The following is a 24,328-nucleotide window of genomic DNA, read 5'->3' as shown; positions in this document are numbered from 1 at the left end:
GATATAGATTAGTTATTTTTTAATAAAATTTTGGTGCATGCAAATTTCCTGTTGTATTACATTTTTTAACACACAATACCAAAGTTGTATAATACATATTATGACCTATGTTACATGGACACTTCACTTAGCATGCGTATCACCTATCAACACAATATGGCACTCAGAGTCTCAGACACTTTATGAGCACTATTTGTTCAAGTTGACAAGTTTGTAAGAGTCATGTTCTTCCTTTCATCGTTCAAAACATTTTGAGATTGTTTACTCTGATACGTGGGCCTTTTGAGATTGTTCACTCTGATACGTGGGGCCCTGCTCTAAGTCCTTATTTTGGTGGTCAATATTATGCTATCTTTGTAGATGATAACTCTTGTTATACTTGGGTCTTTTTTATGAAGCATAAGTCTTTTGATTTTAGAGTCGGTAGTTAAGTAAGTTGATTGGTGTCTCGAGGAGGATTCAGAATCAATGTGAAATAAGATAGCGGGTGGCATGAGAAAGGTGGCTAAGGAGGTATTTTGTGAGTCTAAAGGCGGTGCACTGCTAGGTAAGGATACATCATGGTGGAACGAGGATGTCAAATTAGCCATTAAGGTTAAAAAAGAGTGTTATAGAAATCTAAGAGTCGTGATAATGAGAATTTGGAGAAGTATATGATAACAAAGAAGGAAGCTAAAAAAGTAGTTCGAAACGCGAGGAAAAAGGTATATAAAGAGGTTTATGACAAGTTGGATACCAAAGAGGGCGAGAAGGATATTTATAGGCTTGCTAAGATGAGAGATAGGAAATCGAGAGATCTGGGTATGGTTAGATGTATCAAAGATGAAACACAGGGTTTTAGTCAAAGATGAGGAGATTAAAGAGAGATGAAAATATTATTTTGATAAGTTATTTAATGAAAGTCATGCTCAGGATCTTGGAGACTTGTCCATTCCTTTTCATGAGATGAATCGTGACTTCATGCGCAAGATTTAAAAGAAAGAAATTGCAGAGACTTTGAAGAAAATGAAATAAAAAAGGGCAGTTGACCCAGATGGTATACCTATCGAGGCTTGGAAATGCTTGGGAGAGAAAGGTTTAGAATGGTTGACAAATCTTTTTAACAAGATTTGGCGGACAAATAGGATGCCTAATGAGTGGAGGAAGAGTACTTTGGTGCCTCTATATAAGAATAAGGGTAATATACAAGAATGCACAAACTATCGTGGTATAAAACTCATGAGTCATACTATGAAACTTTGGGAGAGGGTGATTGAGTCTAGGTTGAGGAAGGTTGTCATGATATCGGAGAATCAATTTGGTTTTATGCCTGAAAGATCAACTATGGAAGCTATACATCTTCTTGGACAACTTATTGAGAGAAATAGAGAGAGGAACAAAGATTTGCATATGGTTTTTATTGATTTGGAGAAGGCATACGATAGAGTACCCAGGGACGTTCTCTAGTGGACAATGATGAAGAAAGGTGTTTCTTTCAAGTACATTAGTATAATTAAAGATATGTATGAAGGAGTAGTAACCAATGTCCGCACTTGTGGAGGGGTGACAATCAATTTTCCTATAACGGTTGGGTTACATCAAGGATCTGCTTTAAGCCCTTTCCTATTTGCTATAGTGATGGATGAGCTTACGAGATCAATTCAAGAAAATGTGTCGTGGTGTATGTTGTTTGCTGATGATATTGTTTTGATTGATGAGTCTAGAGCTGGGGTTTATGCTAAGTTAGAATTGTGGAGACAAACATTGGAAACAAGAGATTTTAAGTTGAATAAGAGTAAGAGAGAATATATGAAATGTCAGTTTAGTAAGCAACGAAGTAGTGATGGGAGTGTAGTGAAGCTTGGTGAGCAAGAAATACTGGTGGATGATTGTTTCAAATATTTGGGATCTATCATTCAAAAGTATGAAGAAATTGATGGAGATGTAAATCATAGGATAAAGGTTGGGTGGATGAAATAGAAAAGTGCAACTGGAGTGTTGTGCGATCGTAGAATGCCATTGCGGTTGAAGGGAAAGTTTTATAGGGCGACTATTAGGCCCGCTTTACTATATGGTACGGAATGTTGAGCTGCCAAGAGACATCATATTCAAAAAATGAGTGTAGCTGAGATGCGTATGCTGAGATGGATGTGTGGAAATACAATAAAAGATAAGATTCGGAACAAGGAAATACGTAAGAAGGTAGGCGTTGCACCCATTGAAAATAAGATGAGGGAGAATCGTTTACGGTGGTTTGGACATATTCGGCGAAGGCCTAATGATGCTTCAGTTAGAAGGATGGAGAAATGGAAAAATATATTAGTTAAAAGAGGTCGGGGTAGGCCTAGGAAGACTTGGATGGAGATGACAGGAAAGGATATGAATGCTTTGAACCTCACCGAGGACATGACATTGGATAAAAATGATTGGAGAAGAAGGATTCATGTGGAAGACACAAAATGTTTTTCTTTGTTGGTTCATATCGCCGACCCCAATTGTTTTGGGATGAAGGCCTAGTTGTTGTTGTATAAGTCTTAAGATTTTAATTATTTTCAGAAATTTCATGCCTATGTTCAGAACCAATTCTCTTATAATATTCTCAATTTATAGTGTGATGGGGTGGTGAATACTCATTGAAGGAATTTATTGACTTCAAATTAATAGAATTAATCGTAGAGATTTGTACTTGTATACACCTCAACAGAATGACATTGCTGGAAGGAAGCGTCACCATATTGTTGAGAATGCTCTATCCATGAATATGCCTATGACATTGCTGAAAGGGAGCATCACCATATTGTTGAGAATGCTCTATCCATGATTATGCCTGTAAAGTTCCCATTAAAGTTTGGATAAAGGCTTTTCATCCAACGGTTCATGTTATAAATAGGTTACCCATGAGAGTTATTCAAAATAGATCACTTTTTTTTTATTCTAGTTGGGAGTCGCCTGTGTTATGATGACCTGAAATGTTTTGGATGCATATGTTACTTACATGTGGATAGTTCACAAAGAAATAAATTTGAAAATAAAGTGTGTATTTGCATATTTATTGGTTATGCTTGACTCAAGTTGAGAAACAACAACAACAAAAAACAACATCAATCATTGAAATCTAATAGATGGATTGAGGCTATGAATGAAGAAATGAAGGCCTTACATGAATGTCATACCTGAGAAGTAGCCTCTTGATAAGAAAGTGGTTGGATAAAAATGAGTTTAAAATAAAATATAAACTCGGTGGCAACATTGAGAGATATAAAGCAAGGCTGGTTGCGAAAGGGTTTACTAAGGAATATAGCTAGGATTATGAAGAGACATTCAACCCTATTGTGAAGATGAGAACAATACGTGACAGATAGCAATAGACACAAAGGGGAGAAGGTGTCTTGGAGGGCAAACAATGTACATGCAAAGTCGTTGCTATAGTGTTACCATTCAAATATAAAATTTGCTTTAATTTCTTAGTTATAATTGATAAACAGGGATTCTTAACCAAAATATCTGCAGAGAACAAGAGACAAGACAATATGTGTGGGGTTGAAATCCTGCACGATTCCTAATTGGGGGATCATGCCCTTCTTTTTTTTAATTTATATTAAACATAAATACCCTTGTTAGTAACAAACAAAATATACAACAATAAGGGGCAATATAGGTAACAAGAACATAGCAAAAATACAATAGACCCAACACATTGAAATCCGATATCTAGGACCTGATATCTATGACTCGGATCTCAACACATCTCAATACTATCCCTGAAGTTGTGCATGTTCTTTCACCATGGACAACTTGGACTTCAAAAACCAAAATGGCAAAATCTTTGTCTTGTTAATTCTTTTGTGAACAAATCTACAATCTTATTTTTCATTCCAACAAATTTGGCCTCCAACTCTTCATCTTCATTTTTTTCTTCTAATTAAATACTTATCAATCTCTATATGTTTTGTTTTTCCATGATGAATTGGATTAAGAGATATCTTGATCGTCCCTTGATTGTCACAAAGCAACACAAACATGGGGATAACCTCTCCTAAATCATTTAAAAGATGTCTAATGCACATTCTCTCAACTGTTACAACAGCCATATAACGATATTCAGCTTCAATACTTGATTTGGTTACCGCCTTTTGTTTCCTACTACTCTAGGAAACTAAATTCTCCACAACAAAAATGCAATATCCTGATATTTACCTTCTTTTATATGGATCTCCTGCCTAGTTTGCATCTGAATAAGCCAAAATAGTCAAAACATCTTCTCCACTTGACCTCCTTTTATATAGTAAACCATCCCCTATAGTCACTTTCAGATATCTCAGAATCCTTTTTGCGACTTCCATGTGTGGTGTGGGGCTCATGCATGAAATGTGACACTTGATTAACAAAGAATACAATATTAGGTGTAGTGAAAGTAAAATATTGTAACATATCCATTATACTTCTGAATTGAGTTAGATCCTCATATATATCTCCATCGCTTGCACTAAGCCTTTGATGAATGGGACTAGGAGTTAACACAGGATTAGAATCTTTCATTCATGTTTTGGTGAGCAGATCAATTGTGTACTTATGCTGAGTCAACACAAGGCTGTCATATTTTTTGTCTACCTCCACACCAAGAAAATAACTCAGTTCCCCTAGATCCTTCATTTTAAATTTTTTACTCAACTCTTTCACTTCAACAATATGCCCATCAAAATTCTCGGTCATAATTATATCATCCACATAAATGAGAAGCAAAGTAATGAAGTCATCTCCGTTATAATAAACAATAAATGATCCAATAGAGAGTGATAAAAGCTACACCTCACTACCCCTTGTTGGGTTCTTGGGGCTGGGGTGATTGGTGGGTTTAATTGTAGATGAGAAAAGAAGAGTGGAGGAATATGGATGGGGTGATCGGTGAGTTTGTGGTTAAGGAAAGGCGAAAGGAGAGGAATACGTGGGAGGAGTATGACAAGAAAATAGAAAAGAAGGGTATTCTTTATGGGCATGGTTGTTGGGTGAAGAAGAGAGGAGAGGGTGAAATAAACAGAAATAGAAAGAGAATATCCTTCCCCTTATTTTTTAAATATCAACAGAAATGAATCTTTCAAACATGGTTTTTAACATTTAAAATAAACATAAACTAAAAAGATTATGACTACATTCATCCACTGCCACATCATAAAGCATCAATAGACTTTGGAGGTTTTATTTCATATGTTGATGTGATTCTTATCAAAAGTAAATAGAAATAGTATCTCTTTATAAAAGCAATGGGGGAAGGTGTGTTTCTTGTTTTCTATTTCTGTTTATTTTGGGCTTGCCCTTTCTTCTTGTAACTCTTCTCGTTCCTCTTCTTCGTCTTCTTCTGCCATCTACCCATTAACTTACACCTAATAATGATAAAGGTGCACTAGAAGACCCGACATGAATTAGATGATCACTAAGGAAAAACACAAACTGTTTTAAGCACAATGTCATCCCAGCAATCTCTCTCTCCCCTTACATATCTATGTATGTGTGTCATATAATATTTGATATTCTCATATCTGTTTACAACTACTCCATTTGGTAGTATTTCTCTTCCACTTCTTACAATATGCAAAAGAATACATGAATCTGGATCATTCTCTTTAGAATGATGATCCTTTTCGATATTTTATGGGGTTTTAGCTTTGTACCTATTCAATTTTCATAGGAAAGTGAACTCTTATAAACGTTATCCACTTGCTTTCTTGACACTATGCTTGTCTTTTTAATGCACAGATTATTGACATCTGTTTTGCTATTTTCCCTTGATGCACTAATTTTAGTATTTTTTGGAAGCACTTCCAGTGATTTGAATATTAGATATCTGTATGCCGTATTTTTTATACTTATTCTATGATTTTCTCTTTTTCAGATCAAAGATATTGCTGTAAAACAAGGGCATGTATCATGTGCTTTGGATTATTTCGACTTTCCTGACGAGAGTATGTTTTTTTGGACTTTATGTGTTCTACTTTGTTTGCTTTACTCTTTATTTTTTGCATTAAATTATTTATTTGTTAAAATCTCTGAATATGAACATTACTATGTCTAGTTCTGTTAAAGAGTAGATTCGTTTCTCTTTTTACTGCTTTGAGATTAGAAGCTTTGTTGCCTAACTCTTGTTTGTCAGAAGCTGATGAAACAGATGATAACCTTAACAAGCAAACATAATTTAGACTCTTAAGAATAAAACAATGTCCTTTAAACCATGTTCAATTGGATATATAACCAGATCTAAATCAGAACAAGCAAAATAATATAATAGGCATATATGTAAAACTCTATTAGCTCTGAGCAAGCTCATTATTTATTTTTTATCTAATTAAATTTGTTATAATTTATGGAGACAGACATTGAAAGCAAGAGGTTTTAAGTTGAGTAAGAGTAAGACAGAATACATGGAATGTCGATTTAGTAAGCAACAAAATAGAGATGGGAGTGTAGTGAAGCTTGGTGAGCAAGAAATACCGGTGGATGAATGTTTCAAATATTTGGGATCTATCATTCAAAAGTATGGAGAAATTGATGGAGATGTAAATCATAGGATAAAGGTTGGGTGGATGAAATGGAAAAGTGCAACTGGAGTGCTGTGCGATCGTAGAATGCCATTGTGGTTGAAGGGAAAGTTTTATAGGACGACTATTAGGCCCGCTTTACTATATGGTACAGAATGTTGGGCTGCCAAGAGACATCATATTTAAAAAATGAGTGTAGCTGAGATGCGTATGCTGAGATGGAAGTGTGGAAATACAATAAAAGATAAGATTCGGAACGAGGAGATACGTAAGAAGGTAGGCATTGCACCCATTGAAAATAAGATGAGAGAGAATCGTTTACGGTGGTTTGAACATATTCGACGAAGGCCTAATGATGCTCCGGTTAGAAGGATGGAGAAATGGGAAAATATATTAGTTAAAAGAGGTCGGGGTAGGCCTAGGAAGACATGGATGGAGGTGATAGGAAAGGATATGAATGCTTTGAACCTCACCGAGGACATGGCATTGGATAAAAATGAATGGAGGAGAAGGATTCATGTGGAAGACCCAAAATGATTTTCTTTGTTGGTTCATATCGCCGACCCCAATTGTTTTGGGATGAAGGCATAGTTGTTGTTGTTGTTGTAAATTTGTTAGTAATCATCTGAATAACTGCAATAGCATCATTGATTCTCAGGCCTGTTATAAAATTTAAATGCATCATGTTTTCTTGTCTAGGAAACTGCCAGTTATGTCAAATTCCCAGAGTTTATAAAACCAGATGTAATAAGGAAGAAATGGCCTCATGTATGCTTCACTGCATATGCTACCATTAGAGCTTGGCTAAACTATGTTATTGGATCATCATCATCATCATCATCGAGCCTTATCCCAAGTACATGAGGTTGGCATTGCGAGTCCTATTTCTCCGTTCCTGTCTATCTAGAGCAACAATTTGGGTCACTCTACAATCCTTCATGTCACCTCTAACTGCCTCCTTCTAAGGCTTCCTCTTTTATTAGTTCCTTATACTTGTACCATGTCAACCTTTGTCATAAGAATTGTGAAAAGTCTTATGCAACATGTCCAGACTCCAAACCATCTTAAACAACATTCACTTATTTTGTCTTTTATTAGTCTGTAAGTTCGTTCTACTATATTCATTTCTAATTTTATCCTTTCTTGTAACCCTAGACATCCATCTTAGTATTTGCATCTTTACGGCGTCCACTCTATCTTCTTGTCGCTTCTTAGTCACCAACATTCGGCTCCATATAATAGTACTGGTCTTATAGCAGTCTTGTAGAAATGCCCTTTCAATCATAGAGGTACCCTTTGTCTCCACTTAACCCAACTGACACTAATCCTATTAGTGATATCCTCTTCAAATCCACCATTTTGTTGTAATACAGACCCTAAATACCGAAACTTATGACATTGTTGAATAGGCATATCTTGTATTCTATTGACATTGCTCTCAATAGCCTATGTACTAAACTTGTACACCATATAGAAACTATGTTATTGGATATGATAAGAATATCCCTCTAAAAACTAGGTTTTATTTTTAATGAGGTCTTGTTCCTAATTTGTATTTGTTGGAATGTATTGAATCCATTGGGGGAACATGACTCGAACAGAAGAATTCAACATAGTCTGATGCCTTCTTCTAAACCATTGCAAGGGACTCATAGATCTACTAAAAAACTCATCAGCCTTTGCTTCGCCAGTGCACTAGCTAGGGTTGTCACCGTTAAGGATAAGGTTATATCTTCTAATACTAATTAATAAAATGGCTTGACCTTAAATAGTCTGGAAATGCTTAATTGTGTCATGTTGGTTCTGCCTATAGTTACTAGAACAAGTGGGTGGGAAAAGCAAGTATTTAAGAAGTACCTTAAAGCGCGAAGGGTGATGCATTTACGAAGCATAAGGAGAAGTGATAGAAACGAGTGAAAGTGAGTATGAAGTATGCTTTTGTTTAAATGTGTGTTTTAAGCATCTAGCCAGAAAAATACCTATCATATATGTATGTTCTGTAATAAAAACATAAATTTTGAAATAGAAAACTACAATTCTCCTAACACTGAAAGTCAATTTCTAACGTCAAGGAAATTTCATCACATGAGTACCAACAAATTTTTCTGTTCTCTGGAAGTGAGTTTCTCATAAATTCTTGGAAGCATAAAAGAAGTGTCTAGTTTCATGCTTCAAGAGTGAGATATATCTATATTTAGTATTTTGTGCCAACTAAGTTTATAATGTTTTCATTTCTTTTTTTCTGGTTCCTATGAAGTTATTATTGTGTTCAAAACTTGAAAGCGGAGCAGTTTTATGGAATGTACTGCATGAACTTCTTTTTTATTTTGACTTAAGAATCATCTTAGATTTCTAGTTAGAGAAAATAGTTTTAGCTTATGAAGTTTTTTTTATTGATGCGGGGCTCTGATACTCCCACGACTACTATAACTCCACATGATATATGTGATATCATTTTTCAAGTTTTTATGTTAATCTGTATAATATATCTACTTCACTTGAATTAAGACTAGCAGTCCCTATATGCATTAATTTTTGCAGAGATTGAATGGATAAGGATGTATCAAAAGCCTCATAAATCTCAAGGTAGCTTCCAAGAAAAGAAATTGCAATTGATGGTGCGGCCATCCTTTCCTCAATCTTATCCTGAAATTGAAGTGCCCAGTTTAGATAACATATCCGAAGTGGTAGTCATTTATAGAAACGTATGGAAGGTGGGTGATCTGGTTGATTGGTGGCTTGATGATTGTTATTGGTGTGGTCGAATCACCAAACTTCTTGGGAGCGACAAGGTTCAGGTGCCAATGTAGTCATGACATTTTCTCTTTGGTGCATATTGTTTGATTACGTTGATTATGATGATTACTAGTGATTGAAGCACTTCTATGATCAAATGATCTGTTTTATGATATTTGTTGACTAAAGCTTTTGTAGGATGTTTTTTAACTTCCATTAAATGAATTGCTAAGTGAATATTTGTGTTAATTGTAGTAATTAATGCTTGTGCTCATAAAAGTTCTGATTATTTGTAATTAGGAAATTTTCGTTATAGGAAATGGTATCAAGGACAGCTCAAAAAAGTCTGGGTCAAAGATGGACTTTGCAGCCATTTCGATAAAATTAAATAGTTCTTTTGTTTAGAGTTGTATGCTAGACAAACTGAGCCTGAAGTGATGATGAACCTCAGCTTAAGCTTGAGGCAAGTTTGAACAGCCAGTCTCATATTAGTCGAGTCTCTGGGCTTGAGATTGGGCCTGAACTGTACTCTTCAACACATCAAACAGCTTAAATTAGCCAACAAAGCCAAGCAATAACTACTCCCAAGTCACTCAGCTTGCTCTCTTTCCTGTTCTCTTGCTCACTTAATCTGATCAGAATCATCAGATGTTATATTAACGCCTTGAATGCTTATTTAATTTCATGTCGTAGGAAGCAGACTCTTTCTAGAACTGCAAAATTGTGGCCAGCCCATAAAAAGGTTGTCTGATACATGTACACCCTCAAATGATCGTTGCCAGATATAATTCTGTTTAGGATCAGGTTCATGGCCCATGAACCTTCAATGGGCAAAGTAGAAAGCATGTGGAACATCTTGCACTCCTATTACCACAGAACCTCATAAAAATTAATGAGTTTTTTTCTCTTTTCTCGCATACTACTAATATGTATAGATGACTGAAAAGTCAAATGAAAATGTTGTAATATCTGAAGTTATGAGCATGCATCAAGTACAGAACACATTTAGCTGGATTCACCTGTCATGTGGTTTAGGTCTGATATGTTTCTATTGCCTCATTACCCTTTGAGCTTTGCTGCCATGTGCATGATTCCACACACAGAAAGTGAATCCTCAAAGCCATCTTGCTACTTTAAGGACAAGGATTGAAACTAAGGCCTAAGATTTTTGGTTCTAAGGTGCAGGCTCCATTATGGTATGATATGGGCCACTTCAATAGGTCTGTGATTGAAGTAGTAGAGTTTTTTGTTGTACTAGAGAATTTTTCTAGACTAAACAGCTTCCAGTGGTTATCTAGAAAACAGTAGACTACAAGAAATATGGAAGAAGGGACCAGGAGTGTGTAATTTTTCAGAAATGTCAAGAATTACAAGGTATATCTTCTATTTCTCGGTTCTCAAGTATCATGTTGCTTGTTAGCAAGGATATTGTTTTAATGTCCAATTGTCCATATGGGAATAAGTTTTCCATGTTTCTTATCCTAATTAAGGCTAATATTAAAGGAATTTTCACTGGGAGAAATTTTTCGATTTTATCTCTTAGCTAACACTATTGCATTTTCTGCATTATTACCAGGATGCTATAGTTTGTCCTAGATATGGTATTGACATTGGTGAAAGTTTGGATTATAAACTATTAAAACTAGAATGAAGAAGAAATGAAGATAAGTAGTAAGTGGGAGACAGTAAGTATTCTGGTGGTGAAGAACGGGTTGTGATGGTGATGATGTAGTGTGGGGTGGTCATGGCTATGATTGTAAAGAAGTGGTGGTGGTGGTGATTGCAAGAACACACAACAGATTTGATTCCAGGTTCCGTATGCGGTTGAGAAAGATGAAAGGATATAAAGAGAGACTGAAACCCAGGCTTCCCAATATGGGAAGTCGTGGGGTATGGCTGTATATATTTCTAAACAATTTCATGATGTTTATTTTACAAAAACACCCCTGCAACAAAGTTACATAATAAAATACATATTAGGGGCAATAACGGAACAAATAAAATATTACAAACAAGACAAAATATACAAATCCAATGACCCGATTCAGATCCAATCACGTCTCAATAGCCTCCCTCAAGTTATATATGGTCTTCACCGTGGATAACTTAGACTTCAAGAACCAAAAACTTTGCTTAGTCAGACCCTTTGTAAAAAGATTGGCTATTTGATTTTTCGTTTAGACAAACTTAGCTTCATGTTCCCCATTTCAATCTTACTCCTTATAAAATGTTGATCGATCTTCATATATTTTGTCATGGGTTCAACAAAATTTTTATGGAACTTTGATTGTCACATAACAAAACTGATTTAAGAACCTTCTCATTCAAATCATACAACAAATTCCTTATCCTTGCCACAACTCTAAAGTGGTAGCTGCCATGGCTTAGTACTCTGCTTCTGTGCTTGATCGAGCAACAACTCTTTGCTTGCGACTGGATCAAGATATGAGATTATTCCCAATAGAAACACAATAACTTGAAATCAACCTTCTTTCATGCAGATCTCTTGCCTAATCAACATCCGAAAAGGCCATAACAATAAGAATGTCCTCTCCTTGAGACCTCTTACAAAAATAGCCCATCACTTGATGCTTTGTTCAGATAATCTCAAATCCTTTTTGCGACTTCAACATGACCAGACCTTGGTTGATACATAAATTTTGAAACTTGGTTCATCTTATACGTCACATCTAGCCATGTAAATGTAAGATATTATGGCATTCCCTCTATACTTTGTTACTTTGTGGGATCCTCATATAAGTCTCCATCACTAGCACTAAAATGACGGTGAATTGGAAGAAGAGTTAACAAAGGCTTGCAATCACTCATACTTGTTTTTTTTAGAATATCAATTGTGCATTTGTTTTGGGTTAAGACCATTTCATCTTCTCTTCTATCTACTTCAACACCCAAGTAATACTTCGGTACAAGGTTGTAAGTATCGTATTGTTACCCGTATTGATCAAGGCCAAAATAAGATACGTACAGTATCGTATTGTAAAAATCATAATTTTTAATAAAAAATTCAAAAATTCCAAAAAAATCAGAAAAAACTAGCAAAAATTCTAAAAAAATCATAAACACATGAAACAATGATGAATTATAAAAAATACAATCATAATATCACATATGAAACGTTTATGTCTCTATGAGTTGTATAAGACATCATCAAATATCAACTATCTCACATGAACAATGTAAAATACTAAATATCTTGCATTTACGTACAGTATCGTATTGTAAAAATCATAATTTTTAATAAAAAATTCAAAAATTCCAAAAAAATCAGAAAAAACTAGCAAAAATTCTAAAAAAATCATAAACACATGAAACAATGATGAATTATAAAAAATACAATCATAATATCACATATGAAACGTTTATGTCTCTATGAGTTGTATAAGACATCATCAAATATCAACTATCTCACATGAACAATGTAAAATACTAAATATCTTGCATTTATGAACATGCTACAAGACTCATACATTTATATTACATAAACAAAAATATTATGGAAATAGTTGCACTCTATTTCCAATCATTATTCACTCATTACTTGAGTGCCTCGTTGCCATGCAAGATCATATTATGGCATCTTTGTTGGAATCTGATTTCTACCTTGATATGAATCTCTAATTTTTGTGGATCCAACTTCGCGGTAAGTTGGCAGGTGGTTGCAAGGGGGCAATGCCCCCCGATGCAAAAAATTTTTTGAGGATAGCTTTGTAATTTTACTCATAATAAAGAATTTTTACACCTCCTTGAGTGATTTTTTTTTTGGAAATGCACTTTTGCTTTAACAAACTGCAGAATCCCTCTCCCTTGAGCACATATCGGCCCCCAAATGGCTCTCACGAGTCCTAGAGTGCCTGGATACCTCTCTAATGGCTTCTACACAAATGAGGGAGTTAGCCCTCAAGAGGTCTTTAAAACCCAAAACTGAAAAATTATGTGTGCCTACAATGTATTGTACAATACATATACGCTACGCACTCGTATTGCGATACGCATAATATCGCGATACGTACAACATTGCTTCAGCAGGCCAAGATATTTTATCCTGAAGCGTCTACTCAAGACTTCTTTGATGTCTTTTCGAATTACATGTGACAATAATATCGTCAACAGAGATAAGCAAAATTGTCATCTAATTCTTTCCCTTATGGATAAGAAGAGAATGATCAAGTGGTGATCTATAAAATCCATGTTTCTGCATCTCTAGAGAATTTTTTTCAAACCAAGAGCGGGAAGCCTCTTTCAGTCCATAAATAACTCTCTTTGATTTGCACACTTAATGGTTTGGATCACTTTGTTTATAACCGGGTGGTTGCTCCGTATGAATTTCCTCTAGATCTTCATGGAGGAAGACATTCTTGACATCAAGTTGGTTCAATACCCAACCATGATTGATAGCTAGAGATAGAATCATATGGTTCCTATCTTAACCACTGGGTTGAAGGTTTCTTCGTAATTCATACCATGTTCCTGCGTGAAACCCTTTGCTACTAACCGTGCTTTATATCTCTCTATACTTCCACCAGCTCTATAGTTTATACTTGATTTTATAAACCCACTTCGTACCCATTACATTCTTGTTAGGTTGTTTTTTTTTCACTATTTCCCATGTTTGACACATGTAAAGTTCTCATTTCCTTATTCATCGCTTTAATCTACCTTTTATTTTGGGTTGCTTGAGTATTAAAAACCGGTTCCTCTTGATTTTCAATTTGCGTAAGAAACGTTTGGTGATCCACACTAAAATTCTCATAACTAACCCATCTTTCAACGGGATGCCTGACTCTAGCTCATGATGTTTGATTGCGCCATCTATATTATTTTCATCTTCTAATTGTTGCACATGTTCTACGTTGCCCACTGCACCTTTATCTCTTCTCGTATACACCACCTCTTCTTTGAATTTGCCTTGATTGTTTGAAGATGCTTGAATTTCACCAACATTCAAGTCTCGACTTATTTGAGGTTGTTAATACTTTGTATTTTTTGCCCCTTATTTGCATTGGAATTTGTCACATAGGTGCGGGTGCGGCGATGCAACACTTTAAAAAAACTTGGGTGTGGGAGGGTATGTATATAATTTTTATCATATCGTCAATTCATCATGTATGCAATAAATCAAATTAACAATCTACAATTCTATTATTTATCATAGAAACTAACACTACAATTAAATCAACCTAAATATATTATGAAAACAATCAAACAAGTAAAGCAAAAAAGAAGTAAATTATACAGTATACTAATAAAAGAATCCAACGATGCATAATTGCATACCAAAAGTATATTCTACACAATGTATATGACAATGAGGTAATGATCCTAAGAATTTTTTGCTTCATCATCAAATTCATTATAAGGAAGAGTATGCTTAGATAAGTCCATGTTTATAATGTTGAAATCATGTTTTCTCTCTAAGTCACACTCTTCTAGGTTTACACTCCAAAATTTGGATGATCTTTGTTTGCATTACAAACCCAATTTAAAAATGTTAAATACTTGCATATTTAAATGAAAAAACTAAGAAATAGTCAAATAACTAAGAGAACAATTATTTCTTGTATTCTTTATTGGTTCGCGAAAGCAATCAAAGATTAGAATGAACATAAACAAAATCCTCTATGCGCTTGCTGGTGAGTTTGTTTCTCTTTATGTTGTGGATTTGACCACATGTGCTCAAATTTCTTTCACAATAAGATCAGCTAGCAGGCTGTGATAGCAATCTCAATTCAAGATGTTAGAGAAGAGTTTTTTTTATTCATATGTTGACCATAATGTAATAGGATCTATATTCTCCTCTCTCGCATATAACTTCGAAGATAATTTTTTTTTTAAATCGTGGTTTGATTTAGAATATGTGATTCTCGATAAAGTCTTGCCATGCACATTTCTATGCCTTGATAGCTCTGGGTCTGAATTTGGAGGGATGGGACCAACACCACCTTTCTGCCACTTCTTTGCATAATATTTGGGATTTAGAGAACGTGTCATGCAATGCAAAATAGTGTTGTTCTTATCCTATCTTTTGTCTAAAATTGAATGTATATAATTAAAAATTCTGAATCTTCCAATGCAGGATTTTTTTTCTCATGCTTGAAAACTACAACTTGTATTTTTTCAATCATATTATGCCACATTTCATAAACTTTGTGAAACATGAGCTCATTCTTGTCAACTTCTCTTATTATTTCTCAGACTCTAACCTAAAACTCATCATCAATAATGAATTTCTTAATTTCTTGAGCCATGACAACATCATCTGCACAATAGAATGTTCAATCCTTATCAGTCACCTTGTCAACCAAAGCATTCTTGACTTTCTTAATTCTTTTCAGCATCACAATGATGGACGCAAGACGTGTTTCAACAACCTTCAACAATTTCATATTTAGCACGAAGGTTGTTGACAACAAAATTTCTAATGCTTTTGACATTTTTTTTCTAATTTCTCAATTCATTAACATAGAACATATGCTCTTGATTTTTTTTCTTCTTTGGGGTTACAGATGCTCGAGGGCCAGATTCAAGCCCTATTACACAGAGAGCCCAAAAATATGAGGATACTCACTCTCCTAACTCAATGTTGCATTTGTACAAATTGGAGCGTTGTCTGTGATGATTTGTACTACTTTATGATCACCACTTCTTTTATTACTTCTATAAACAATCATTTGAAAATACTCAATATTTTTTATATTGCCTAGATGCATCAACTGCTTTCAAGAATATTGGACACTTTCAAATTTTTGTCCACCAATAAGAAATAATAGAAACTTTATTTTGTTCCCATGAAATTTGCTTGTTCTCTAGCAATCTCTCAACATTTGCCCTCTCTTATACAAGAATTGTCGTTCATATTTTTTCTGAGCTTTGAGGTACATAATTACCAATGAAGTAACTAAATCCTTCCAATAAAGATTTCTAGTTGTATTAAATGAAAGTGAACTGAAATAAAAATACTTCTCTACTTTTTTATCCATCTCCTCCCTTTCATTTGTATTGAATGATGTTTCTATCGTTCCTCTTCCTGCACCTCCTATATCCACCTTTTTTTTTGCATCTTCTGGGTGACATAAAAAGAGTACATTAATTGCACAATAATCACTTATTGTCTTCCTTTTTTCCTATTTATCTTGTCTTTGCATTGCCTCATCAACTCTTTTACATCATAAAATGTCGTCCTGATATCTTCAACAAATAAGTCTTAACTATTACATAAGACCCAATATAATCTCTCTTACAAAGCTTGCATCAAAATCTCTTATTTTCACCACCTTCTCAAGCTTTTTAAAGCTTATCCACATGAACCCATAGTGACCCTCCATCATCACATGATGCAACTAATAAACTCAAATCAACACTCTCACTACCACTACCAGCAAAACTTACATGTGGGTGATGAGGATGAAGTAAGTCTTTTCCCTTTATCGGTCATTTTTGTCCTTAAAACAAAAATATTATAACCCAATCCCTATGACATATATTGGAGTCGTAGTTAAAACAAGTTTCATCAAATACAACATGCCTAAAGATATGAATGCATTTGCTTCTTACATTATAACACTTATACCCCTTATAATCATCAACATAGCTAACAAATTTGCCTGACTTCAAATTTATTCCTCAATGTTTGATCAACATGACTTCAAATTTGCATCCATAGGCCCATAGAGAAACATAACCATAGGATGTTTTCTAAATAAAAAAAACTAAAGAGACTTATGGTTCAAAATCCTCATTGGCAACATGTTTTTAATGTGCACAACTGAATGAAAAACTTGTCCAAAGATAAAAGGGAACTTCATTAGCATGGATCATTGCCAAGGCACTTTCAACAATATGGCAATGCTTTTTTTCAGCAATGTCATTTTACTGAGGGGTGCGAGGTCCAAACACTCTTCGGTCGATTCCATTATTCTCAAGATAGTCCATAAAATCTTTCGAAGAGTATTCGCCTCCACCATCACAATGGAGGTTATTGATAGGCATAGAAAATTGATTTCAGACTAAAGCATAAAATTTCTTGAATATACTAAAAACTTCATATAGTATATCCAAGTATAAAGAGAATAATCATCAATGAAGGAAATATAATGATGACTACCAGAAGATTTAACAATAGGTGTTGGACCCCACACATCAAAATGTATAATTTCAAAAGGTTTTGAGTCCCTTTCATTCCATGAATTAAAAGGAAGAACATGACTTTTGAACAATTGACAACTAGGGCAAATAGAATCAACAAACTCAAACTGGACTCCAGACTAAGATTGCTAGAAACTAATCTCTCAATGAAACCACGACCACAATGGGCAAGTCGATTATGCCAAACATTGCCCTTCCTGGACTTCAACATGCTAAGTAAAACTAAAGAACTCTGACAACTTTGAATCAGGCTTTGAAACAATACTGATTGATTTGAATGATGGATCTTTCCTAAAGATGTACATGTTGTTCCATCTCTTCCCTTTAGCGAACGTCCTCTTCGTACGAAAATCCTTGACATAAATAGAGGTTGAAGTGAATATAACATAGGAATTGTATTATCTACTAGCTTAGAAACATAAACTAAATTCTTTCGAATATTTAGGACAAGAATGCTTGGTAGATCAAGAGACTTAGAATTGGACAAAGAAATAAAAGTGTCTTCAAGGTGTGTGAAGGGGTGCCGAGACCCTTCTCTAATAATTACACTATCTTTACCTACACAAGGGACCAACTTAAGAAGCTTACCTCTTTCTCTATTGATGTGACTAGCAGCCTCAGAATTTATATACCACTCTTTGATCATTTTGCTTAAAATTCAGTCCAAGCCACTAACAACTGTTTCTCACCAATTGACTAGCCTGCATAGGATTCTCTTTCATTTGTTTGGGCAGCATTACTTTGAGCAGCTTGAGGATTATATCTTGAATCATCCTTAAAGGCTTAAACCAACAATTAGTCTTGATGTGGCCTGGCTTCTTGCAAATGTAGCAAGCGGGTACACCCTTTCCTTGATTATTTCCAATTTGGCGCATGTTGGGCAAGGGCAGCAAACCACGACCTTCCTAGTTTCCTCCACGTTCATGGCCTCTTCCACTCTGCAGACCTCCTCTTCCTCTACCACTACTCACACTAGTAGCAAGAACCTCATGAGAATCTCCTGAACTAGTGGAAGAGCTGTACCATTCAAAGGCATTTCATAGTGATACAACTTCCCTTATAAATCATCAAAGGAGGTAAGTGACAGAATACTGAAGTGCTGTATAAATAACATGAAATTCAGGTCCTAAGTCATTGAGAACTTGATGAATCTTGTCTTTCTTAGAAGGTCATGACTACGAATAAAAGTGACAATTTGACGCTTCCAAGTGAGAAAGTTGGAATGATTCAGCTTCTCGGAAACAAGCTGAGTGAGAAAATTAGAGGATAAGATGGATTGAGAAGAATTTGAATCCATATCAACAATAAACAGGAACAAGGGATAAAACAGAGAAAGGAAAAGAAGAGAATAGGAGTGGAAACAGGCAAAGACAGACAGGTCACGGGCAGATCTGAGAAACATGGCACAACACAAAAGTTTTGAATCCACACCTCAAATTTTGACATAAGATAGGCAAAAATATATATTCTCAAAAACCAACTTGCTTGGATTGATCAGTTTTTTTTTTTAGATCACAACCATGAGATTAATCACAAATTTGGCATGTAATAGAAAGAAAACATCATGCCCAATAACAATAACAAGAAATAGAAGAAACTGTTTCACATTAAGAGGGATATTTCTGTATTGGTCTGATATGAGAAAATATCAGATTTGATCTGATCAGCAAACAACGAGGATATAGGTTGAGAGAGAAAAGATTGAGAATCCAAGAGAGGGAGAGAGACACCTTTTTGATGTGCCCGATGTGGACCCTCGTGCTCTGATACTTTGTAAGAACGTGCAGTAGATTTGATTCCGGGTTCCGTATGCAATTAAGAAATATGAAAGGATGCAAAGAGAAGCTGAAACTCACGATTCCCAATATCGGAAGTCATGGGGTATTGCTGTATATATTTCTAAACAGTTACCTGATGCTCATTTACAAAAAATACCCCTGTAGCAAAGTTGCATAATAAAATAATGATAGGGACAATAATGGAACAAATATAAACGTTGCAAACAAGACATAAAATACATAAAACCAATGACTCGATTCAGATCCAATTATGTCTCAATAGTGATGATGGTGATGTAGAATTGACAGATAAATAATAGTAGAAAGAAAATAGGTCCCACTTTGTTTTTTAAAAAAGTGCAGCTTTCTCTTTACATTTTTGAAAACTTGTTCAAAAAATAAAAATAAAACCACCAAAATAAAAAAACTTGCTATTTTGGAGAAATACAGATAGCAAGCAGTTATTTATAAAAACATCCAGATTAGGGGTTATATTATTTCATTTAGTGATAATGGTATTTAATTTTGATTGACACACATGACCTTATCCCTGCATTCTAACTTCCAATTTTTTTTGTCAAAACTGATTGTACCTTTATCATGCCATGTCCTTGAATCTCTGTCCTGATAAAGGTTTTCTGCAATGAAAATCAAATCAAATTCTTGTCATCTTTTGCATTTGATTAAGTTGAAGGAATCGCTTTTTCTGTACTAGAGTTATGTTACGTTTCACAGTTAATCTGTAACCTCTAAATTCTTTATTTGACTAGGCCATATATATTCTGTTTCTCTCTGGCAGATATCTTTATACGATCCTCCTTTTGGCGAAGGGAGCTCATATGAGGCATTGTGTAAGGATTTGAGGCCCTCCTTAGACTGGTCTTTTGAAAATGGTTGGACAGTGCCTAAATCCAGTGTAAGTCGCTCAGTGTGTCTGGTTCAAACAATAATTTAGTTGCTATCATTTGCGCATATTGGTAGAAGTAGAACATCTTAAGACTTTTATTGTCAGACATTGAACATGACACAGACATTCATGTTGTGATTTCTGTTCTTTCTCCAAGAATGCTTGTCTGCATATCTTATATAAGCCATGGAATATTGTAACACTGTGTTGCATGTGAAAAAACTAAAGTTTATCTTTTTCATCATCTGACAAATTGTTTCTGAGGTTGCAAAATCTAAGGTTTAGCTATTTTGCTATGTAATAAAATGTTTTAGGCTGCGCATGGTGGGGGTCCGTGGGCATTTTGGATCTGTGTTCTCGATACTAGTCAGAAAATACTTTTTGAAATTTGTTCCCTTTATTTTTAAGTTTGCTAATGACAATAATTTGTGGAATATGAGTCTGAATGTGGAAATTTTCTTCAAAGTTATTTTCTGTGAACTCCTCAGCTATGACAGCCAACCAAGTTTAGTCTCTCAAGAGATATTCAAATATGCTGCCACAACCAACCAAGTTTAGTTTCTTAAGAGATATTCAAATAAGCTGTGACAACCAACCAAGTTTAGTTTCTTAAGAGATATTCACATAAGCTTCTTCATTTCTTTTGAAGTGCCTGTGATTTTATTTGTTGTTCATGGTACAGTAATATATCACTGACTTTAGTTTTTAAATGGATATCCTTGTCATGAGTGAAGGAAAAAGAGTACTACTAATTCTGAAGATATGAAAATATTATTTGGTCTCAATTGCTGAAAAAACTGCATGATTCCAATCATCTAGACCAAAATAATTTATTTTTATTCTATTCGTAGGGTCATTTCAGCTGGTTCAATGTCAATTTTTGGTCCATTCTTACTTTGTTTAGGTTACATTTTGTTGAACCCAATGTTTGATGTTGAATCTTCCCACTTGCTGCTATCAAAGCTCCCTTTTCCTGAAGTTCCAATTACGTAACATTTTCATTCTTCATCCATTGTAGTGTCAATTAATCATCTAAGCTCTCTCTCTATGTGATCTCTCTCTAGTTTAATAATGGGTAAACATGTATAATATTCTTTCTTTTTGCAGGATGAAAATGAAAAAACTGTTCCTTGTGCTCGTCTGATTATACCATTGAAGAAAGATAATGAGGATTCGTCTCATGTTGTGCCCAATGGTCAAGGTAAATGAGAGCTATTGCTTTCTCCATGTTTGTTAGCTCATGAGTTTTTTTAGAAAATGAGTACTTAAGCTGCATCCCGGTGCTTTAGCTTATTAGCTGGTTCAATTATGCTGGGCAATTTTGCTAATGTATTATACAGAGATAACTGAGATATGATTTTTTGAAGACCATCCATGGGGAATGGATTTCAACAAAATCCTTGGGAAATGGAACATACAAATCATTGGTTCAGCTATGTTAACATAAGAATTGAATTTCATATTCTTGGGGTGGTTGGTGATGCAACAAAAAATGACAAGATTTGCAAGGAAAAAAATGAAGATCATGTTTGGAAGATTTTACAGTGTAAGTCTCCAAATGCGGAACCAATTTTGTCAAAAGTTTTTTGGAGAAGGCCTGATTGTGCTAAACATCGCAGATATGTCATACTTTGTTTACCCGTCTTTGTGAAAGATAAAATCTGTCATGGAATACAGCTGTAGATTCAGGGATATGGCCATTATGGAGGTTTAAGAAGACCATACAAAGGGAGGTATGGGTCTAAAAAATGGAGTGTGTGTCATATATGATAAAATATGGTATTCATGTGGTTCTTCATCAATGAGCCCAAAACTGGTCATGTGGTATTCCCAACAATGTGTTTCAGTCATCTGAAAGTGTTGATATGTCAAATGGCATATCAAAACTATTCTAAAAAAATGAGGCGATTTTGAAAAAAAAAGTGATTTTATGTTTTTCAAAGTGATCAACTAGCGCTGGTTGCATTTAAATCTGTTATTGGAAAAAGAGAAGGTGGAACATCATATGGGAAAGCCCTAATTAGCAAAACCCGACAAAAAGGCTGTATGCTTGGGGAAGGGTTCTTCTGGAGAATCAGAAGGGAGGATGGTCATATGAGCATCAATAAAGGGGAGAGGACAAGAATAGCAACACTGATCAGATACATGAAATGACGAGACAACTTGGAAGTGACAATGAAATCCACACTATAAAAGCTGAGAATTTGTTAAGTTTAAAGGAGAAGTTACGCAGAAGTGAGTCCTAGGAAATTTTCAGATGGCTGAATTTCAGAGGGACCAATAACTTAGTGCCAATTTTCCCACACTAAGATGTAATTATTCATTGAACAATAGGATTTTCCTCAATCTAGATGATTATGGTTTCATTTAAGCTAATTGATTTTATGTTTGAGGAATCATTGATTTGATATCTAAAGTATTGCATTTTATTTTTCTCTTTCAGATGACAGCAAACTAGTAACAGATAAAAATGTGAAACCACATCTCAAGCCAAAAATTGCTGTTTCTTTGAAGCCATCAGCTATTGTGCGGCCGCTCCATGAAATGCCACAGGATGATCCTTTGAAGGTAGAGCTGCTAGAGCAAGCAACCTATACTAAAGTAAACCCAGAAGAGAAACTGCGAGAGGATGGTACCGAAGCCAGTAACACAATTGTAAATCCAGTTTTAGTTGGAGGAAAAGAAGACAGAGATGATCAGAAGATGGAACAAGCTTCTCTCAGTAAAGTGATTCTGCAGAACGAACACATGCAAAGTAAAAATGTAGAAATACCTGATTGTAAAACTATTAATGCTGGTGATGGTGTTCAGTATCCTGTTTTAGATGACGGCAGAATAGAAGCCAAAGACATTCCAAGAAAGGGTTCTTGTACAAAATGTTGTTATGATCGCAAAGATTCCTCAAAGAAATTGAGGGTATGGAGGAACGAAGACCTTAATCTAACCATGTATCCTGACACAATAGAGTCATCATTGCTAGCCTTGGAAGAACTCGTCAACAAAATTAAATGGCTTAATGGAGTTTCACAATTTGGAATCAAGTGGGCTGATTCACAGAAACCATCTTGGGAGTTTTTAGATAACACTGAATCCTTCTTGCAGGAGTAGATGCTTCTTAAATGTAAGTGCTGCTGTATATATAAGTATTTTGTTTGTAGTCCTGTAACAGTTCCTGCAGCGTAAGCTCCTTCATCATAGGCTTCTTTTAATGCTTCATCAAATATCTAATGATTTATCCTTAATTTTCTTATTCTTGGGAGCATTTTCAACACGAAATGCATGCACATGCACCGGAAACTTCCAAGTAATGAAAACTTACATAAAGGAAGGGGAAATACTGATTAGTAGTGATAACCTGAAAAATTTTTAGAAGAAAAAGTCACATACCACAGATTTTCTTTTTCTTTTCATTTCTGGGATACTATATTTCCAGCGTTGACTGTCAGGTTGATAAGAGTTCTTGACCATAACTTTCTTTGTCTCACTTGTTTGGTGTGCTTCATGCCACGTTTCATGCTTACTAATATATTTGGATTGCCCTTGTATATGAAATGCATTTTTTGAACACTAGTTGCTAATGAACACACTAGTATTATTTAATAAATAACATCGTATTTATTTCAATTGCAGCAAAGTTCAAACATGTTATCACTTATTCATATACATGCAGATGCACTCTTTTATGATGAGATTGCTAGTTCTGCCTAGATCATGCCACTAGTATCAATATACTGCTAATTTAAAAAACAATGCACTCATTGCAGATCTATCTATATGTTTGCCTTTTTTATTTGTCCAACTGAAATAGTGGGATATTGATGGTAGAGGTAAGGTTCTCTTGCAATGTGGGAGCCCAAACATGAGCAAAGTTAAAGCTTTATATATAGATTGAGGGCTTAAAAGAGTGGGATGTTGTGGGAATTTTGAGGGCCATTGCTTGAAATTCTCAGGCTGTCAGCATCAAGGTTTTAAGTATCGCATCGTTACCCGTATCGGTTGGGCCCAAAATAAGATATGTATCTCAAAAAATCATAATTTTGTGATAAAAAATTTTCTAAAAAAAACAGAAAAAATAGAAAAAATTCTAAAAAAATTCATAACACGAAACAATGATGAATTGTACAAAATACAACCATAAAATCACATATGAAGCATTTGTCTCATCTTTGTCATACACATCCTCCCAAGGGCTGCCCATACCTCATTTCTATTTTACTCATCTTTTTTTCTGG

The 24,328-nt window shown here is 34.9% G+C and overlaps 1 protein-coding gene across 8 annotated transcripts in view; it reads left to right on the top strand.

The window, feature by feature from the left end:
* LOC149829168 (uncharacterized) overlaps positions 1-24,328 on the top strand; it is a 37,625-nt gene that overhangs the window by 4,453 nt on the left and 8,844 nt on the right. For 5 of the 8 annotated variants that reach the window (XR_016434403.1, XR_016434402.1, XR_016434404.1 and 2 more), the window contains exons 3-7: positions 5,870-5,939; positions 9,054-9,310; positions 19,989-20,105; positions 21,204-21,297; positions 22,540-23,217. Coding sequence is in view for 4 of the 8 variants with exons in the window: in XM_090017929.1 (XP_089874055.1) it covers positions 5,870-5,939; positions 9,054-9,310; positions 19,989-20,105; positions 21,204-21,297; positions 22,540-23,204 (1,203 nt within the window). In the remaining 4 variants the exon portion in view is untranslated. Of the gene's footprint in view, positions 1-5,869; positions 5,940-9,053; positions 9,311-19,988; positions 20,106-21,203; positions 21,298-22,539; positions 23,318-24,328 lie in introns of those variants that run through there. The other 3 variants (XM_090017931.1, XM_090017932.1, XR_016434405.1) reach the window with 2 other exon arrangements.

The sequence above is a fragment of the Nuphar pumila genome, chromosome 9 (genome assembly GCF_984573655.1).
Source record: "Nuphar pumila chromosome 9, dmNupPumi1.hap1.1, whole genome shotgun sequence".
In the NCBI taxonomy this organism is placed as follows: Eukaryota; Viridiplantae; Streptophyta; class Magnoliopsida; order Nymphaeales; family Nymphaeaceae; genus Nuphar; species Nuphar pumila.
This window is presented reverse-complemented; position numbering and strand designations above follow the sequence as displayed.